The sequence below is a fragment of the Podarcis bocagei genome (assembly GCF_964188305.1).
Source record: "Podarcis bocagei genome assembly, chromosome: 1".
In the NCBI taxonomy this organism is placed as follows: Eukaryota; Metazoa; Chordata; class Lepidosauria; order Squamata; family Lacertidae; genus Podarcis; species Podarcis bocagei.
Genome location: NC_138125.1, coordinates 139,692,398 through 139,710,824, shown reverse-complemented (window position 1 = coordinate 139,710,824; position 18,427 = coordinate 139,692,398). Strand labels below are relative to the sequence as shown.

The 18,427-nt window shown below is 44.9% G+C and overlaps 1 protein-coding gene across 6 annotated transcripts in view; it reads right to left on the bottom strand.

Moving 5' to 3' along the window:
- Positions 1-15,062, bottom strand: part of IKZF2 (IKAROS family zinc finger 2) — a 108,333-nt gene extending 93,271 nt beyond the window's left edge. For 2 of the 6 annotated variants that reach the window (XM_081180235.1, XM_081180237.1), the window contains exons 1-3: positions 13,506-13,697; positions 11,964-12,012; positions 11,332-11,436 (exon numbers count right to left, since the gene is read on the bottom strand). In XM_081180235.1, the coding sequence (XP_081036361.1) occupies positions 11,332-11,436; positions 11,964-12,012; positions 13,506-13,508 (157 nt within the window). In that variant the 5' untranslated portion in view covers positions 13,509-13,697. The other 4 variants (XM_081180232.1, XM_081180236.1, XM_081180233.1 and 1 more) reach the window with 3 other exon arrangements.
- Positions 15,063-18,427: the final 3,365 nt, after the last annotated feature.

The following is an 18,427-nucleotide window of genomic DNA, read 5'->3' as shown; positions in this document are numbered from 1 at the left end:
AGAAGTCCAATATTTTGAATATTTTAAATGAGACTTAGGCTGCAATCCCAAGCATAGCATACTTACTAGGATGCTAACCCTTATTAAATGCAGTTAACTACAGTTGTGCAGTGCAATCATAGGCACGTCTACTCAGAAGTAACCCTACGGATTTCCCTTCCTGGCAGTGCTGACTCCAGAGGAAGGCAAGATTGGACATTCAAGACAGGTCGAGGCATCACTATTTCTGCCTTGCATAGAGCATGCAATAAGAACAGAGGCAGTCCATGGGAATTCTGTTTTCATGCTGTTCCAGGTTAGCTCTCACTTAAGAGTACTGTGCCTGAACTCCCCTGCCCCCCGGTGAAATCCTAGGGCCAACACCACTCCCGTGCGCTGAGGATTACAGCCTAAATTTAGGAGTTTTAAGTTCATGTTTAAAGAACAGAAGTACAGTTATCCACAGAGCAAGTCATGTTTGCAGCAGAGTTTAAGAGGCCTTTCCTCCTTCTTTTACATGAAGACAGGATATAGCAGGGCAGGTGGTGAGACTAACAAATATATAGTGCTAAGAAGAAAAACTGTGTTAATCTCTCACACCAGATGAAACTGACCTGTGGAAAACTCTATGAACTGAAAACAGAGATACTATACAGTGGTACCTCAGGTTAAGTACTTAATTTGTTCCGAAGGTCTGTACTTAACCTGAAACTGTTCTTAACCTGAAGCACCACTTTAGCACGATTTCTGTTCTCACCCTGAAGCATAGTTCTTAACCCAAGGTAATATTTCTGGGTTAGCGGAGTCAGGTACCACTGTATGTAGTTTTGTCATCCATGAAAATAGTTCAATAAAAACTTTTTTTTCAAGAAGAAGAAAAGCTGTTTTAATATTGTTACTAGATTTCCCTCTGTAATCAGGACTCCATGCTCAATGGGAGAACCTGAAAGCATGCCCTAGTGAGAAAGAGGCAAGCACTTATTTGTGTGTGTGTGTGCGCACGCATACTATATAATTTCACATCTATTACTAGTAAGCTGTATTTAACAAGCATTACACCCAGTAATGAAATTTGACAAACTTATGGTGTGAGGGAAGAAATAGTCTCAAACAAGTTTTACAACAATGCTGTACAATTACAGTATGCAAATTAAGTGGAATCATGTCATATGCCAATTGGATGAGTCATGTCTGGTGTAAGGATCCTCCAAGGAAGGCAGTTGCAGATAACTGTATGTTAACTAAATGAGACGCCTTGCCCTTTAGAGACCAAGGGGGTGGCAGGAAATGAATTTAGTAAAGCCATTTTGTAAAAATCAGCAGCATGCAGGTACCTTGCAAACACCAAAGTCTTAAAGGCTGGAAAAAGAGGAGGAAATGTTAGAGGTCTCTCTCATGCGCACACATATCACAGAACATCTGAGAGCCAAAAATAAACAAGGTCCTGAAATGGCACCAACCACAAGGGTTATAGTGAATGTGTGCCGCATCGCCACTGGTGTGGACAGTATTTGTACATATTTAAAGGGCAAGCCTCCAAATATTGGAGAAAATTCACTTATCGCTTAGAGTACTGGCTGGGTAGAGCTAGGAGCCACGCATGGGGAAGAAGTCCAAGCTTGAGGTGGCTGGTGGCTGTTTATTCACATGCTGAGACAATGAAGAGGCTGCATTTCACAACAACACTGTGCCTGCAGGTGAGGAGGGCCGAATAATGCCCCCAACCTTGCTATATTTCTTTGCTTCAGGCACTCCCCCCCCCCAATAGAATGGCTCACTTCTGGTCTCAGGGCAGGTGTGTGAGAAACAAACATGGCTGCCTAAGGTGCCAAAGGAAGCTGTTTAAAAAGCTGAATGAACAGCAAGCTACCTGGTATTCCTCCAGGTGATTGAAGAGGGTGTGGGAGAAACTGACAGGATGACTGTTATGCACACATGCGGGAGGAGAGGGTGTGACAGGTTGTGCTTTATTACAAAGCAATCTTCCCCAAAAAGCCATTAATGTGAATATAATAGTTCTGCCGCAGATTAACCAATGATTCAACTCCACCCTCATTGTAACCTTCAGCAAGAGAGCAGAGTGGTCTAACAACTACGTAACTGGCACGTATAGAAGTCTTCCGAGGGCTCTGTATACTTTGCATACTCGCAGGATCACCACCCAAGAATGGAACCTATTCCCTTTGGCAGGGAAGGCCCAGAGCTCAGAGGTAGAGAGCCCTGAAGGTGGTTTTGCATGCAAAAAGCCCACACTCCAGTTGCAGGATCTCAGGTGCCACAGCTGGGAAGGACGGAGACCTTGGGGACCTGCCACCAGTTGCTACTGTGCTGGTTTGGACCATGGCCTAGCTCAGTTTAAAGAAATGTTAAATTTCAGCATTTTTCTTTTTTAAAAAAAGTAGAGGGGGCCCCAAACCTTTATTCTTTGTTTCTGCAGGAGAATTGCTGGAAAGCATGTAAGGATTATCTCATGGAAGTTGATAGCCAATGGCCAGATTACAGCAACCACACAGAAGCTTCTCCAAAACCTTCCATGTGCCGGCTGACTCCAGAAGGCAAGCAGTTCCAGCACAGGGACTCACAATGCAAAATAAGGTCATTTTTGCCACACTCCTGTAAAACACCCACAAACAAGTAGCATAAAGGAAATCAACAGTGGAGAGCCACGGCATGTGTTTGCCATATGGAGAAAGCCACCAGACACAGCACTGTAGCATCTGTAAAACAACCTGCTGGCTCTCAGAAGTTAGAAAGTAGATAGATGGTGGTCCAGAATGGCACTTTAATTCACAGTTCATCATCCTCCCCCCACTCTACCAAGTATTTCCTCTTCTCTGTTTTCAAAATCCTGCACTGGAAACTTCAAACTGCTGTTAAATTGCAATGATTTCCCCCCTGGATCAGCATTATTCTGAGTTTCAACCATTTAGCGTGGAGGCACCACTACAGTTCTAATAATAATAAACCAGAGGTGTTGCCTGATGGGAGGTAAGACCTGAACGGTCCTCAGTTATTGCAAGTGCCTTTCCCCTGTGGACGTGAAGGCTACCTGCAGAGCTGGAGTCAGGGCCCTGTGTACTCTGCAGGTGTGGGTGAGTGAAACTATGGTTTAGCATGAATGAGCAAGCACACTGGCACCAGGAGCAAAAATCACAGCCGCTTCCTTCTCCCAAAGCTCCAGCTACCAGAAGCAAAGCTATGATTTGGCTCAGGCTTACATGTGAATGAAGCGTGGCAGTTGCACTGTGCTATCATTTCTGTTTCCCCATTAAAGAATGTCACTGGGATGATGCTACAGCCTGACGTTGTGTCACTGATAGAAGCACAAGGAAAATGGCAAGTCTGCTGGGCTGAGGGTTGCAGTTTTGCTGCTTCAAGGGGTGACAGAGCTTCTAGATTTGAAGAACCAAATTTTAAAACCACTGCCACCACATAGACTTAAGCTACATCTTCCCCCACCCACCCTCCAACGGTTTTGGGGTTTTTCAGTCTTCCGTCCTCCAACCCCCACTCCTTTGCTTTCCTTGCCATTTTTTTTTCCAGAAATCAGAACTGAACACTTCAGCTCAGTTCTAGAAAAAAACATATATATATATATATAGAGAGAGAGAGAGAGAGAGAGAGAGATATTTTGTCCAAATTGATCAGAACAACCTTGCAATATACTTATTCCATTATAGATATTTTATAGTTCATACAAAATCTAACAGTACCCTGGCATTTTAATCTTTCAATCAACATTATCCAATATGTTTTGCAATAAAATAGAGGATTCATAGTACACATGCAAACATAGCTTATAACTAATTAAAGTTTGCAAACAGACATTTACAACCAATTAAAGTTGTCAATATTAAACAAAGTGACAAATAAAATAGGAAAGATGGGCAATAGATTGGAAAAAATGGATAATGGCTGTTAAGACCCACAGTATGCACCAAATAAAAATAGCTTTGTTATGTTATTGTGCAGTTAACTAAAGGCCGGGAAAGGATTTAGATATTTAATTATTTTTCCAAAGTTGGAATGGATGAAGTCTGTTTAAAGCCAACATGTTCCAAAAAGGCAGGACCCCAGATGAAAACAGATGAAATGGCATTAGTTGAGGCCACTGAAGCGGAGAGCTTGTGTCTGGACTGTACCACTTTAGATGACATGACTACACTCTCTTCCATTCCAAAACATTCCCTGCACATGGGAAAATAGTACGTTAAGGGGCACTAAGTTTTCTATGCACTGGGGATTTTGATGTGGAGGACCATTCAGTCATGTGACTCTCCACCTGCACTTTGAAGTGGTACAGCCCAGATCCAGGCTCAACACCTCAATGAGAACTAGGCCAATGCACCAAGAGGGGAACTGGTACACCTGATAACAGCGAAGCAAAGAGCATCAACTGACCCAAAATCACCAAGACAAGTCACAAGCTACTCTAGTCACAAACTATTCTAACCTGGGAAAACATTCTTTCCCATAATAAAATACAGTCATCATTTACAACATGAGGGAGGGTGAACAATCTTCTCTAAGCTTAAGAAACATTGCTCCAAACCTCCTACTGTCTACTCTCAACAGCAGTGTTAGAAACTCAGATATACGAGCTAGGCACCAAATGGCTCCTTAAACCAAACGGAATGAAGCCACTGCAACACAGTGCCTTTGACATCCATCCCACAGAGTCCGTCCAAAAGGAGACCACGGTACTGAGAGCCACAGAGCGACCGAGCAGAAGTAACAGGGTCACACTCCCTCGTCTCTCTCACAATGAAGGTCATCCATCAAGGCGCCCATGGCTAATTCAGTTCCAAAACCTGATCGGAACACAGATTGCAGTGGACCAGTCTCATTCAGGAATACCTGCCATTGTGTCACAACCCTCCTCTCCACCATCCTGCCATTTTAGTTGCTTCCAAGGGTGATGTTCCAGACATGTACATCTATCTGTGGATTTGCGTGTAAAGTACCGTATTGGATACCACAGAGATAACATCACTGCTACCTGGTGAGAGGGAACTAAGATATAGTCTGTCAAAAATAAACTTTATGTGTTTTAAAAATAATAATTTTGACAACCTCTGTGATTTCTTTCTGAGGAAAATAGGACAAGTGACTCTATACTTGTGACTTGTATTTCTCCCTTTAGAGGCTGAAAGAGCATAAGCTTGCTGCTTACACTAAGCACACAGAATATAAACAAAATCATCCAAAATCACCCCAAATAAAAAACAGCTTATTGGTGCAACTGGGGGAGGGGAGTGGGGTGTGGTGGGCACAGGACACAAGCACCACACAAATAGTGCCCTCCTGTTACACCAGCATTGCACAGCAGCTCAGTCAATATGGTGAATCTTCTACAGTGCACCACTGGCAGTCTTAATGGATGCATGAATGGCAGAATGCGAGGGACTATTACCATTCAGTGTTTTAATAATGCCTTCTCCCTTCACTTGGAGTGTGTTACAGCCTTACACCCACTTCCTGAAGTTACTTAAAAGGCAGTCTCCTAGTGGCTACTTTCTGGGCAAAAATTCTTAAGGGAATTGGAATCAGCATTCACTGGTCCTAGACCCCAAATTGTTTCTTCTCACAATTTTGTCAGGAATTAACACCAACCTCCCTCTGCAAAATTACCTTTGGTATTTTCCCTTTTAGTTGCAACTAGACTGACAGTAACACAGGGATAGAAGCATGTTTCTGTTGTTACCATGAGCAGCTGGGAAGCTTTGTTCCGAGTTGCTTTTGAAAAACTGACCCATCATCTTAAGGTTCTGAAGGGGACTGCTAAACTAATGTAATTTGCTGCCACTTGAAGGCTATGGACAAGCAACATATGAAGCCACTTATCCCTGTGAAGTATGACTTCATTTGGCAACCAATGACATATGACTTTGTCTGGTCGGCCCAAACCATGCCCTGCTACACCCGACCCGGATTAACAAGACAACGTCCCTCCATTTCATTCATTGCCTTGTGATTCCCTCACTGCTTTGTTCTCACCATTCCAGTGACTGGTGTTTTTCCCCCCTTAAGTACATTCAGAGTTATTGTATTGCAACTTACTAATGCCATTGTCCTTTCTACATCTTAATAATAAAAGTTTAAAAAGGCAGCCTAGAATTCTCTTAAATGGATAAATCACATGGGTGAGCAACAGTCTCACCAGCCCTTCCCCTTGGGTACAGGGCATAAGGGATACTTTTGGGATAGCAGTATGGGTCCAGGGCAGGCATAGGCAAACTTGGCCCTCCAGATGTTTTGAGCCTACAATTCTCATCATCCCTGGTCCCAAAACATCTGGAGGGCCGAGTTTGCCTATGCCTGGTCTAGGGCAAGGAGAGGTCAGTTACAGAGGCAGACTAGGCAGCTGCCTAGGACACCTGCCATGCAAACAGGAGAGTGCCAAATCTTCATGTTTGAGCATGGCTGGTTCCCCTCAGAAGCAGGGAATGTGCCCCAAAACCCTTTTGCAACATCACAGTGGCTCACACTGCCAAGAGGGCTTGAAGCTGGATAAAAGTGCCTATTCACTAAATTTGTTTCTCAGCACTCACTTATAAAACTTTCAAGATGGTATTCAAATTGATCATCCACCAAAGAATACACAGTATTTTTCTCTTTCTCTCTCGGAGACACATATTGCACAGTATATATAATATTGTTAGTTAGCAGACACAATCTCATGTTGCAAATATCACTGCTCTCTTTATAAAAGAGGAGCTCTTGGCTTCATCTATAATCTATGTATGCTATATGTAATTATAGATGTGGTAATGAAAAGATGAAACTGACATCTACGCAACATGTGCCAAAAATATTTGACCTGCAACCTTTTGGAAGCAAACCTGAAATCATTAGTAGTTTAGCCAAGTCTTACTCACCTGGAATTGCCACAGGCTAATAAATATGAAGGGAAAAAACCCTCTCTCCCAAGCATGTAATTTTACTAGAGTTGGGTGAGAGTGGCTTGTTTCGAAAGCAGTTGTTTCTCTCTCCTGTCTGGTACACACACTGTTTACGGTACACAAAAAAGCCAAGAAAATTGCCTGTTATGGGCTTCTTCCTTGTTTCAACTGGATACAAATCCAGCCAGACTAAGGCAAGGGGTGTAGTCCTAAATTGATCTGTTCAGGAAAGCCACAGTGGAAAAGCTTGTATTATTCTTTGGAGGAACAAGTCCCAGAAGAGTAACAGAATCAATACTGTTGATTTCGGGGTGGGGGTGGGCATTAGATAAGGAAAAACAGCTCTATATAGCATTTAATCTTCTATTAAGGTTAAAAAATTAAGCTATCAGTCCCACACACATTAGTGCAGGACCCCAAGTAGGGCTCCCAGACTCTGAACTTTCATTTTTTTTCCCAAAGGAAGTCTCCAGCCCTCCTGGAAAGAAAGTCATGAAGCAAAATGTGCAGGAACCTTCCTAAGTGATTTCTGTGAAATGAGCAAGCCAGGCTGCTCCCGGGGTGATTGATGAGTGATTCGTTTGGACACCAGCCAATAGGAATCTCTGGATTCCTCAAGAGTTGCTGGATTCCCCCCTCCTTGATGCAATTATTTTCTAGGCAGAAATTCAAAAGGTTAGAACTTTTCTCATATGGAAATATAATCATGGGCAAAGCTTCATCATGACTGTTATGCCAATATCCCCACTATGGCAGCCATTTTGTGACTGGTGCCCCCAGAACTCTCTCAAAATTCAAATCCACCCCAACCGTTCAATCCAAAATGTTTGGCAACTCTTGTATTAATGCAACACACCAGCCTGAGACAGCCTTTCAGCACAGGACTAAGATGCAAAGACAGGTCAGAAATGCAACAAGCACAAAGAAGTTTCTGTTGCCTTCAGGTGCATGAAATGCTGCATAGGAAACAGCCCAAACCCATAAGCCCATCCATACCAGGTGAGCCTAATGATCCGAATATGAATGTCTGAGAAAGTTTTAACCCACCACCATAGCACTCCATTGCCTCTTGCCTAGGTCCAGATTCCAGAAACTAGGGCTGGGCAAATATACAGATATAGAATCCAAAACCAGTTTGAAGTCCATATCATGATCTCAGTTTCATAATTTTTGGCCTGATGATGAGGTGTGTGGTGTGTGTGTGTGTTATGCAAAAATCATGATGAAAGAAAAACCGTTAAGGCAGCCAGTGCCTCCACATAGCTCCATCCTTATTTCAGACATTGTAATAAATCGATACATTGTGATGTTTAGCTGGATATATATCACAGTGTTGAAAACCACATATCGTCCAGTCCTGCCAGTGACACAATGTATCAGAATGTATCATTGTATCAATGTATCATGCATCAGAATGCACTCAGCAAGCCTCCTGTCTTCTAGTGTCTTGATAGTTTTACATGCTATTATATTTTGTTTTAAACATATTTTGGGAGAAAGTAGGGTAGAATTTCAAACAATTCATTTCTAATTATGAAGTTGAGAAAACAAAAATAGCAGCAAAGAAGCCAGTTGAAGGACTCTCTGGAGACCTTGCTTCAGATGGAACAGATTTTTAGGGATCTGACAGGCATACGCAAGCCCTGCCACCTAGCTGGTTTTAACATAGATTCACAGAATTGTAGAGTTGGAAGGGGCTCTGAGGATCATCTAGCCCAACCCCCTGCAGTGCAGGAATATGCAGCTGTCCCACATGGGGATCGAACTGCAACCTTGGTGTTATCAGCACCACACTCTAACCAGCTGGGGCATCTTCTCCAAAGAAAATGCAGAAGAACTATTGAAATAACAGTGGGAGAAAGAAAGTGCCTACAGTAACCCCTGCAGAGAACCCCAGTCACAACTTGGTTGCAATTACATTTCTACTGAACAGGAATAGAGCACGTGTCCTGCAGGTGTGAGGTCCCAGTTCAATTCCCAACACCCTCCAGGTAACAGAGCGGGAAAACCCCCTGGCCAGAGGATGTGGAGAGCTGTTGCCAGAAGATAAGACTGATCTAGATGGATCAACAATCTCACAACAAGGAAGCTCTTCTGTTCATAGGTCCTACCAAAAGTAAGTAACAAAGTCCATAGGTTCAAACAATTTTTTTTTTGCAAAATATACAGGAACTGTTCTGTCACCGCTGCTTAAAAACTTGACTCAAAATGTATTTCAGTGTACCAAGCACCTCATCTAAAGATTTTTCATAAAATAAATGACCGGAGATTTAATTAAAACCACATAGGAAGCCCTACCCACACATTTTGGGGCTATCCACTCCCACAGAGAAGAACTGGTGTACTGTGCACGTGTGCACATAGACACACACCAATACACACTCTCACACACAAATATGCTTCTTTCATCAGAACACCAATCCATGGACACAAATTGCTGCTGATAAACCTGAAGAAGTTACAAATGCTCAGAGCTTTAGAAACTGGTGGCCCTTTCTATCTCGTGATGACAGGAGGCAACAACTCAGGTATGCTCCACTTCAATGGCCCCTCCTGAACTCCATCCCCTTGGCCTTTCCCCTCCCGCACAAACTGAGACCCTGGTGCCAATGGTAGTGAAAATGGAGGCGTGGGAATTCAAAAGATCTGTGGTGCTGCTGTGCGCACAGCACCCTCTGCATGTTCCACACAGTCAACGGGATCTCTGGTGCAGGTGGCTGGGGCGCCTGGGATCAGTGGAAGATTCTAGTCAAGGTCTCAGAATAAACTGCTTTGAGGTTCAAACCCCAAGTCCTCTGTATTCAGGCAAATGCCCTGGTGCTTGGCAACAGAATTGGGTCTGTATTCACAGGCCAAGTCAGAGGCACAAAGATATATCCCCACCCCCCATCCACCATACTGGAACAGCCATCTATTTTAAATCTAGACAAAATTATGCATTGTACTTGCTGGTTTGGGTTAACAGGGTAGCACAGGGTAACAGTTGAATTTAGATGATAACATTCTATGAAAGAGCACCTGCCCGATTTCAATATGTTCATTTTCACCCAACAATTAAAAGTGTACTCTTCTCTTCTGCATGCCTACTCAGAAGCTAGTCTCACTGAGTTCAGTGAAGCTTACTCCCAAGCAAGTGTTCACTGAACTGAAGCCTCATTTGGGCAAGCATTCCTGTTGACATAATAAAACAGGAGTTTTCTTTCTCATCATTGATAAAAAAGAAAGAAAAAAAATGAAGGAAGTGAGCAGTAAAGTTTCATAGCTCAATAAAATGCATATCTGAACTCCAATTCCACAGGTTTGGAAATGTCTAAATGTCGGAATTATGAGAAGCTACCATATAAAGTTCAGTTCAGAGTACTAGCAATCGTATTCTTTTGCAACGTATATATAATAATTGGATATTTCATAGTAACTCTCAATTTAAAAGGCTCATAAAACCTGTGTTTTACTCATAACCTCCCGGAGGACAGGAGAAAAGCCTGAGTGTAACACCTTCCTCTCAGCCAGGGGTGATATGAAGATCATACTTTATTATTGCAACAAGTTCATTCTTAAAGCTTCACCTTCCTAGCAGAACATTATTTGCAAAAAATAAAAATCCACTTTGCAGGAATCCCCAAGCAAATGCACAGTAAGAGTGGGCAGATGGAAAACAAAGTTGTAAATTCAAGTTTCTCAGTTTTAGAGGTCCATTAAGACATTCCAATCAACAACAAAAGCAACCCACAATCCTTAAAAAAATAAAATCATCTCATGCAATTACATCCAGTGGATATTTAATACTCTAAAGGTATGGAGTGTTCGCAAACTTAAAGCAGTCCTGAAACACATTATTTCCCTCAAAGAATTATGGGCACTGCTGTTTACCCCTCAGAGAATTACAATTCCCAGCAGCTCTTAATAAACTACAGCGCCCAGAATTCTTTGAGGGCAGAGGGAAATGTGCTTCCAATGTGCTTTAAAGGCATAGTGTGTATGAAGCAAGAGACTAAGTTAAAAAGTTTAAAGTGGTTCAACAATTAGAAAGCTATTACAAATAATACCAATTCAGAGGCAGTGAGAGGAAGACAGAACAGCCACAGAGAATAGGGTTGGGGGTTTGTCAAGCCTTCAGTCATTCAGCTCACTGAATATAGCTTCAGAATATTCTTGGCTCTTTGTCTTCATTTTGCCTTTGCTTTGGAATCATGCCTAAAAACTGTTTCGATCACAAAAGAAACTAGCAGAGCCTCGGTTTTTTCTACCTGGTTCAGATAAGTACTAGCCCTGCCCCCCCCCCCCGCCATCCTGGGATAACTGAGACTGGCAATCAAGCTCAGATTTAGACAAGACATCAGCATGAACTACAGCAAATCTGTCCTGTCCTCTCTTCTTGCATTTGCAAACTACGCGGATCGAACAAGATTGATAAACCTGCTAGGCAAAAGCTGTATGAAAGGTGACTTACTGCTTGTCATGTGACTTGGTGAGGTATGCTGCCCATTGGGTGTGCTTGAGGTGAGGTCAATTGCCATATTGGAGTGATCCCTTTCGGGCGAAAGTTCATTGTCACCTATTCCATAGAAGAAAACCTTCTATCAGCTTCACAGAGGAAAATTGACATTTGTGTTCAAGTAAGAACATGTGCTTGCGAAGGGGAGGGGAGATTATATTTGAAAGCTCAGTTCCCAGCATGATTAGATTCTTCCACAGCTTAGGAAGGGTCATTTTCTGCGGCAAAATATATTAGCTGCTGCTCTGGGACAGATATCACTCTGTACGCACACCCCTTTTCATGTCATACTCAGTTACTTGACTTTGCATAGTATGTATAATTTTAAAAGCAGAATATGTCATCCCACAGGGAAGCATTAAAAACACATGGAGTACAAACATGAAAAAGTTACAGCCCACCCTGCTTCCCTTCAATGCACAGATCCAAAGCATATATGCAGTGACACTGAAGTGCCCAATACTGTATTTAGTAGTAAGAGTCACCCAACCCATGTTGCCTTAAAATAATGAATTCAATAAGAAGACAAAGAACATTGTGGCCCCTAAGCAGCAAAAGGCACAAAAGAAAATAAAAGCAATACTTACATGGCATGTATCCATCAGTAGCCTCTGCTTCCATAGTCAAAGTGCAGTGCTGCAAGGCAAAAAGTACACTGTCAAAGTTGCCCTCGCTCTGTCAGTTATTAAACATTTGGGCTCCTAAGCCATTTGCCCATTTTCTGCTGCTATCAATTTAATCAGTGTTTGAGCAGCACAAGTGTCTCTGCCTAGGATCTTCCTGCAGGCATCCAAGTGTTGAGGCAGGTAGAAAACTTTAAATGCCAGAAACAACCCTGTGCAGAAGAAAGAAAGTGGGAGGGAAGCAGACACACACCTGAATCACAGTTTCCCTGTTTCTAAAGAAGTCCTGTTTGTGTCGGGTGTATTTCAACGAAGATGCCAATGCTTTATCAGTAAACAGCCTCCTAATCTTCAGTCCACAGTGTACTTGCTAGTAAGTCTGACTGAACTCAGGGGGGCTTAACTGCCAAGTGAGAACTTTGGGATACTGAGCTGAACGTCTTGTGGGATGCCGGCACCGCAAGGTTTCCTGCACCGCAGTTGTTCCGTGGTGTCCTCGGCTTCAGAACAAGTAGGTGAGTCCATACTTTTTAAAAGCCAAGTTGCAGCAGCTATTTTACCCAGGGTCCAGTTCATTCTAACTTATCTATTCTAGCCAACCCTGGAGCCCCTTCCAAATACTTTCAGACCACATGCTCTATACTGTAGTAATCTCAAAAAGTTTCTTGAAGCACTTTACTAGCAGAGAACAAGCTATTACTTTCCAGAAACCTAAGTCACTGTATTAGATGACGCCCACTAGCTCAAGACTTGATTAAAAATAAAATGAAATGAAAAGGTTGGTCATCATCACCATATCATTTTAAGAGGAAACTTTAAAATGAAGGGGGGGGGGTGGAAATAATGGCAAAAGAAGAGTTTCAATTTTTCCTCTCAGTCCCCAGATCCCTTTTGCCTTTAGTTTCAAAACTCCTGCTACACCAAGCAGTTAAATTATTCACAATGAGCCATTTCTGTATTGATCGCCAAGTATATTTAGACCCAGCTCCTGGAATTTCTCCATTACTTACTGGAAAACAGGCAGCTTCATTTCTTGTCTCCTAAACCACTTCCCTTCACCTCATCCCCCTCTTTTTTTTAAATAAATAAATAAGATATACACTTTTCTCTGCCTTCTTCCCCCACTCTGCAAACTGCAGATCAAATTCCTAAGACACTCAGTATACATAACGCTTACATTTCAACAGGCGAAGCTGCCATCCAACTGATGCTGCCTGCATGGCTTTAATAATAAGGATAATAAATATAACACACCAGCTCTAAATGCTTGAGGAGGAGAAGAGCCGTGTCCTCCTGCCTCCTCAAAATTACCTTCTCTTCCCTTTCCTGCAGGTAACACACTCGGTAACAAGGGTGGGGGGGGGGAGTTGTCTGAAAACAACAAGCTTTTGGTGGGGTGGTGAGATACTATCCCAGGCAATGAGATGGGAAGAAAGGAAAGGAAATATACAGGGTGGGGGAGGAGAGAGAGAAAAAGTTCTATGATTAAAATAAAAGTTTGTTCACCATTTCTGGCTTCTGGTGGCAGCTTCTAACCCCTCCTCCCTGCCAAGAGCGAAGAGACAGAGGGGATTATGGTGCACTGGAGGTATAGGCAAGATGGGGAAGCGTTTTGAAATAATCCAGCCCCTTCTCCTCCTCTTCTTCTTCTTCCCCCTCCCTCTCGCCTCCCCGCCTCCAGAGTTCAAGGGAAGAGGAAGAAAACTTACAGGTAGGTCACATTCAGAGCAAATGGATCGGTGGGGAAACAAAGCAGAAGGAAGGAGAAAGGAGCGCCTCTCTCTCTCCCTCTCTGTCCTCCTCCCCACCCACCTTCTTTCCTCCCCCTTCCCCAGGATGGTCTTGTTGGAATGGCACGTACTTTCAGGAAAGATGAAGAACAAAAAGGAGAGAGAGAGAGGTCAGCCAAAGCGACAAGCAATGCGATTAACTAGACGAGAGAAAACTTGATCCACCGGTTCCTTAAGAATCGGGGGGGGGGGGGAATCTTGGAGGAAAAGAAAGGGGGTGCTTGGAAGGCGTGGATCAGGGAGTTTTAAAAGGGAAAGGGAACCAAGCAGCAAGAAACCAAGGCCAGCTTCACAAGAACTGTTTTTTGGCCCTGGGCGAAATAAAGAGATCTTAATTTCATCTCTCTCTCTGTGCTCCTTCCCGAGTCCATAGCAGAACCTGTCAAAGTAATTTAAGCCCTGCGTTTTCAAATGCAATGTGTGCCATGCCATAAAACCCTGCGTTTGCGTTCAGAGAAATCTTTAATCGTGGGTTTCCTTGCATGCATCTTGCATGGGAGACAGTTGCAAACGGTGACAAGCCCCTGTCAGTTTCAAAGAATGAGGGCGGGGGGGGGGAGAGGACTGACTAATCAATTGAGCACCCAAGAAAGCAGATTCCTTGCTTTAAAAAAAAACCAAAAAACCCTGACTTATGCCTTAATAGATACTGCCTTTGTGGTCTCTTGAATCGCTCGATCTACACTGAAGAAGAATGTTTTGAAAAATCATCATCATCCAGTCCTCTTCGCCTTCCTGCACCACTATAAATATTTGCGGGGGGGGGGCGGGTAAAAACAGCAACAAGTCATTTGACTCCCGGGCTCCGGAGATGCTCCATTATTACGCGTTGCTCTGACAGACCTTCCTCTCCTTTCCGGCCCGCTCCCCCTCGCCTTGCCAAACACAGACACACACAAACACACACAAGATGCACAGAAGACAGAGGTCGCGTTTTGCACACAGATTTTGCAGAGCTGCTCTTGCCCCCCCCCACCAAAATATGCACCCCCAGCAAAGATTTACCTCAGCAGCAGAGCATGTTGCAAATCAGTTCCATCACCCTTGTTTGTTTGTTTTGTTAATGAGCTTCTTTAAGCCTCCCTTTCCCCCCCTCCCTCCCTTTCTTCCCTTTCCTTTTCTCCTCTCCTCCTGCGCGTAACGCTCCTATGTTTGCGCGCCGCAGTTGGTTATGGAAACTAAGGCAGTGGATCTGTAGCTAAGGGTAATCCTGCATGGCTTTTTTTTTTTACTTCCTCCATCTTCAGAGAGCAGGGTTAGCCTGGGACAGCTGGTCAAACCCCGAGAAACCGATCCCGGGAACTCAGGCGCGCACAGGCGCAGCACGCATCCTCCCGGCGCACATCTCTCGCCAGGCGCCGGCGAGGGCGGAGACGGAGGAGCGGGAGAGCGCGTCGCCGGGGCTCCGCGGAGCCGCTCAGCAGACTCGGCAATCGATTGCAGGACAAGGGCTCAGCTGCTGCCTCGGCCAGGCTGCCTCTCCGCGGCACCCCGAGGTGCCTCCTTGGCCAGGCGCGCCGGGAAGAGAGCGGCCTCCATCTCCCTTTCCCCACCTCCCTCCAGGAGGAAAGCAGGAGCAGCGCCGGGATAAAAGTTGCTGGGTGTTTTGCTTCCTTCCTGCTTAGCAGGGCTACGGAGACAGGTGCCTCCTATTTTTGAGCAAGGTTCCCCCCCCCTCCTCCAGCTGATTCTAGGAAGTAAACAAAGAAAGAAACAAGCAAATTGCGTGCGTATTTGTTGGTTGTGTGTGTGTTGCATGGGAAACCCAGCATCTCATGATGGGGGGGTATTTTTATTTTTTTATGCATTTATATCCCACCTTTTCCTCCAAGGAGTTCAAGTTGGTATACAGTACATAGTTTTTCACCTCCTCATTTAATCCCCACAACAACCCTGAGAGGTAGGTTGGGCTGAAAGGCAGGGACTGGCAAGGTAACCCAGTGAGTTTCACAGCAGAGCAGGGATTCAAGCCCTGGTCTCCCAGCACTCCAACCACTGCACTACGCTGCTCAATCTCAGAGGCACCCTCCTTTTAGTACTTCTGCTGTTCAAGTGGTAACTGGCAATAAAAATGGGGGAAATGGGTGCATTTGTAGTTGCTGGGCATCAGTCGTCAGAGCATGTCTCCTCAGAAATCAGCCCCTTTGTGTTAAATTGGGCTTACTCCTGGGAAAATGTGCATAGGATTTCAGCAGCTGCCTTTGCTGGGAAACAGGAATTCTCATTAGGCCTAAAACATTTAATTGAGTATATTGGTTAGATTAATCAATTTTAATTTGTTGGATTAATTTGGCCTCCAGTTCTTTATTGAAAAATACTATTAATCCAAGTATTTTTAAAAATTGCAGAGGGCAAGCACCAGTTTTAAAAAGCTTTCTTCCATTTATCTTACTTAGGAGATTATGCCTCTTATTTCTTATTATTCATTACAATTATATCCTGTTTACAAGTCCTTCCAAGGCAGCTGACAAGAAACATTACAGTGAATTTTTAAAATTACACAATCAACAGTACACTAGAGAGTGTTGAACTATAACCTGGGAGACCAGGATTCAAATCGCCGCTCTGCCAGGACGCTCCCTGTGTGCTCCTGGGTCAGTCAGTGCCTCAGCCTAACTTAGCAGAGCAAGGAGAAGATCCATGTGTAGGAGCAACAGCTTCTAAGTTTGTACGCCCTGTGACGTGTAATAATAATAATAATAATAATAATAATAATTTATTATTTGTACCCCGCCCATCTGGCTGGGTTTCCCCAGCCACTCTGGGCGGCTTCCACAGAAACCAAAAAACACTAAAATATCATACATTAAAAGCTTCCCTGAATAGGGCCGCCTTAAGATGTCTTCTGAATGTCAGGTAGTTGTCCATCACCTTGACATCCGATGGGAGGGCATTCCACAGGGCGGGCGCCACCACCGAAAAGGCCCTCTGCCTGGTTCCCTGTAGCTTCGCTTCTCGCAATGAGGGAACCGCCAGAAGGCCCTCGGCGCTGGACCTCAGTGTCCGGGCAGAACGATGGGGGTGGAGACGCTCCTTCAGGTATACTGGGCCGAAGCCATTTAGGGCTTTAAAGGTCAACACCAGCACTTTGAATTGTGCTCGGAAACGTACTGGGAGCCAATGTAGGTCTTTCAAGACCGGTGTTATGTGGTCTCGGCGGCCGCCCCCAGTCACCAGTCTAGCTGCCGCATTCTGGATTAGCTGTAGTTTCCGAGTCACCTTCAAAGGTAGCCCCACGTAGAGCGCATTGCAGTAGTCCAAGCGGGAGATAACTAGAGCATGCACCACTCTGGCCAGACAGTCTGCGGGCAGGTAGGGTCTCAGCCTGCGTACCAGGTGGAGTTGGTAGACAGCTGCCCTGGATACAGAATTGACCTGCGCCTCCATGGACAGCTGTGAGTCCAAAATGACTCCCAGGCTACGCACCTGGTCCTTCAGGGGCACAGTTACCCTATTCAGGACCAGGGAGTCCTCCACACCAGCCCGCCCCCTGTCCCCCAAAAACAGTACTTCTGTCTTGTCAGGATTCAACTTCAATCCATTAGCCGCCATCCATCCTCCAACCGCCTCCAGGCACTCACACAGGACCTTCACCGCCTTCACTGGTTCTGATTTGAAAGAAAGGTAGAGCTGGGTATCATCTGCATATTGATGGACACCCAGTCCAAACCCCCTGATGATCTCTCCCAGCGGCTTCATATAGATGTTAAAAAGCATGGGGGAGAGGACGGAACCCTGAGGCACCCCACAAGTGAGGGCCCAAGGGTCTGAACACTCATCCCCCACCACCACTTTCTGAACACGGCCCAGGAGGAAGGAGCGAAACCACTGTATAACAGTGCCCCCAGCTCCCAACCCCTCTAGACGGTCCAGAAGGATGTTATGGTCGATTGTATCAAAGGCCGCTGAGAGATCCAGCAGAACCAGGAAACAACTCTCACCTTTGTCCCTAGCTCGCCGGAGATCATCAACCAGTGCGACCAAGGCAGTTTCAGTCCCATGATGAGGCCTGAATCCTGACTGGAAGGGATCCAAATGGTCTGCATCCTCCAGGCGTGCCTGGAGTTGTTCAGCAACCACACGCTCAATCACCTTGCCCAAGAATGGAAGATTTGAGACTGGGCGATAGTTGGCCATACTGGCCGGGTCTAAAGATGGTTTTTTAAGAAGCGGTTTAATGACCGCCTCTTTCAGCGGATCTGGGAATGTTCCCTCACAGAGAGAAGCATTCACCACCCCGCAGAGCCCATCGCCCAGCCCTTCCCGGCTTGCTTTTATTAGCCAGGATGGGCAAGGATCAAGGAGACAGGTGGTTGGTTTCACGCGTCCAAGCAGCCTGTCCACATCCTCTGGGGTCACGGATTGAAATTGATTCCATGCAACTTGACCAGACAGGGCTCTAGCACTCTCCCGCCCTGGCCCTGCTCCCACGGTGGTGTCTACCTCCTTCCGAATATGAGTGATTTTATCTGCAAAAAACTTTGCAAAATCGTTGCAGGAGATCTTGGGGTCTTTACAAGGCCCCGGTGGTAAAGGTGGTTCCGTTAAATTGCGGACCACCTGAAAGAGTCTCCTGCTACTATTTTCTGCAGATGCAATAGAGGCGGTGAAGAAAGTCTTCTTCGCCGTCGCTATCGC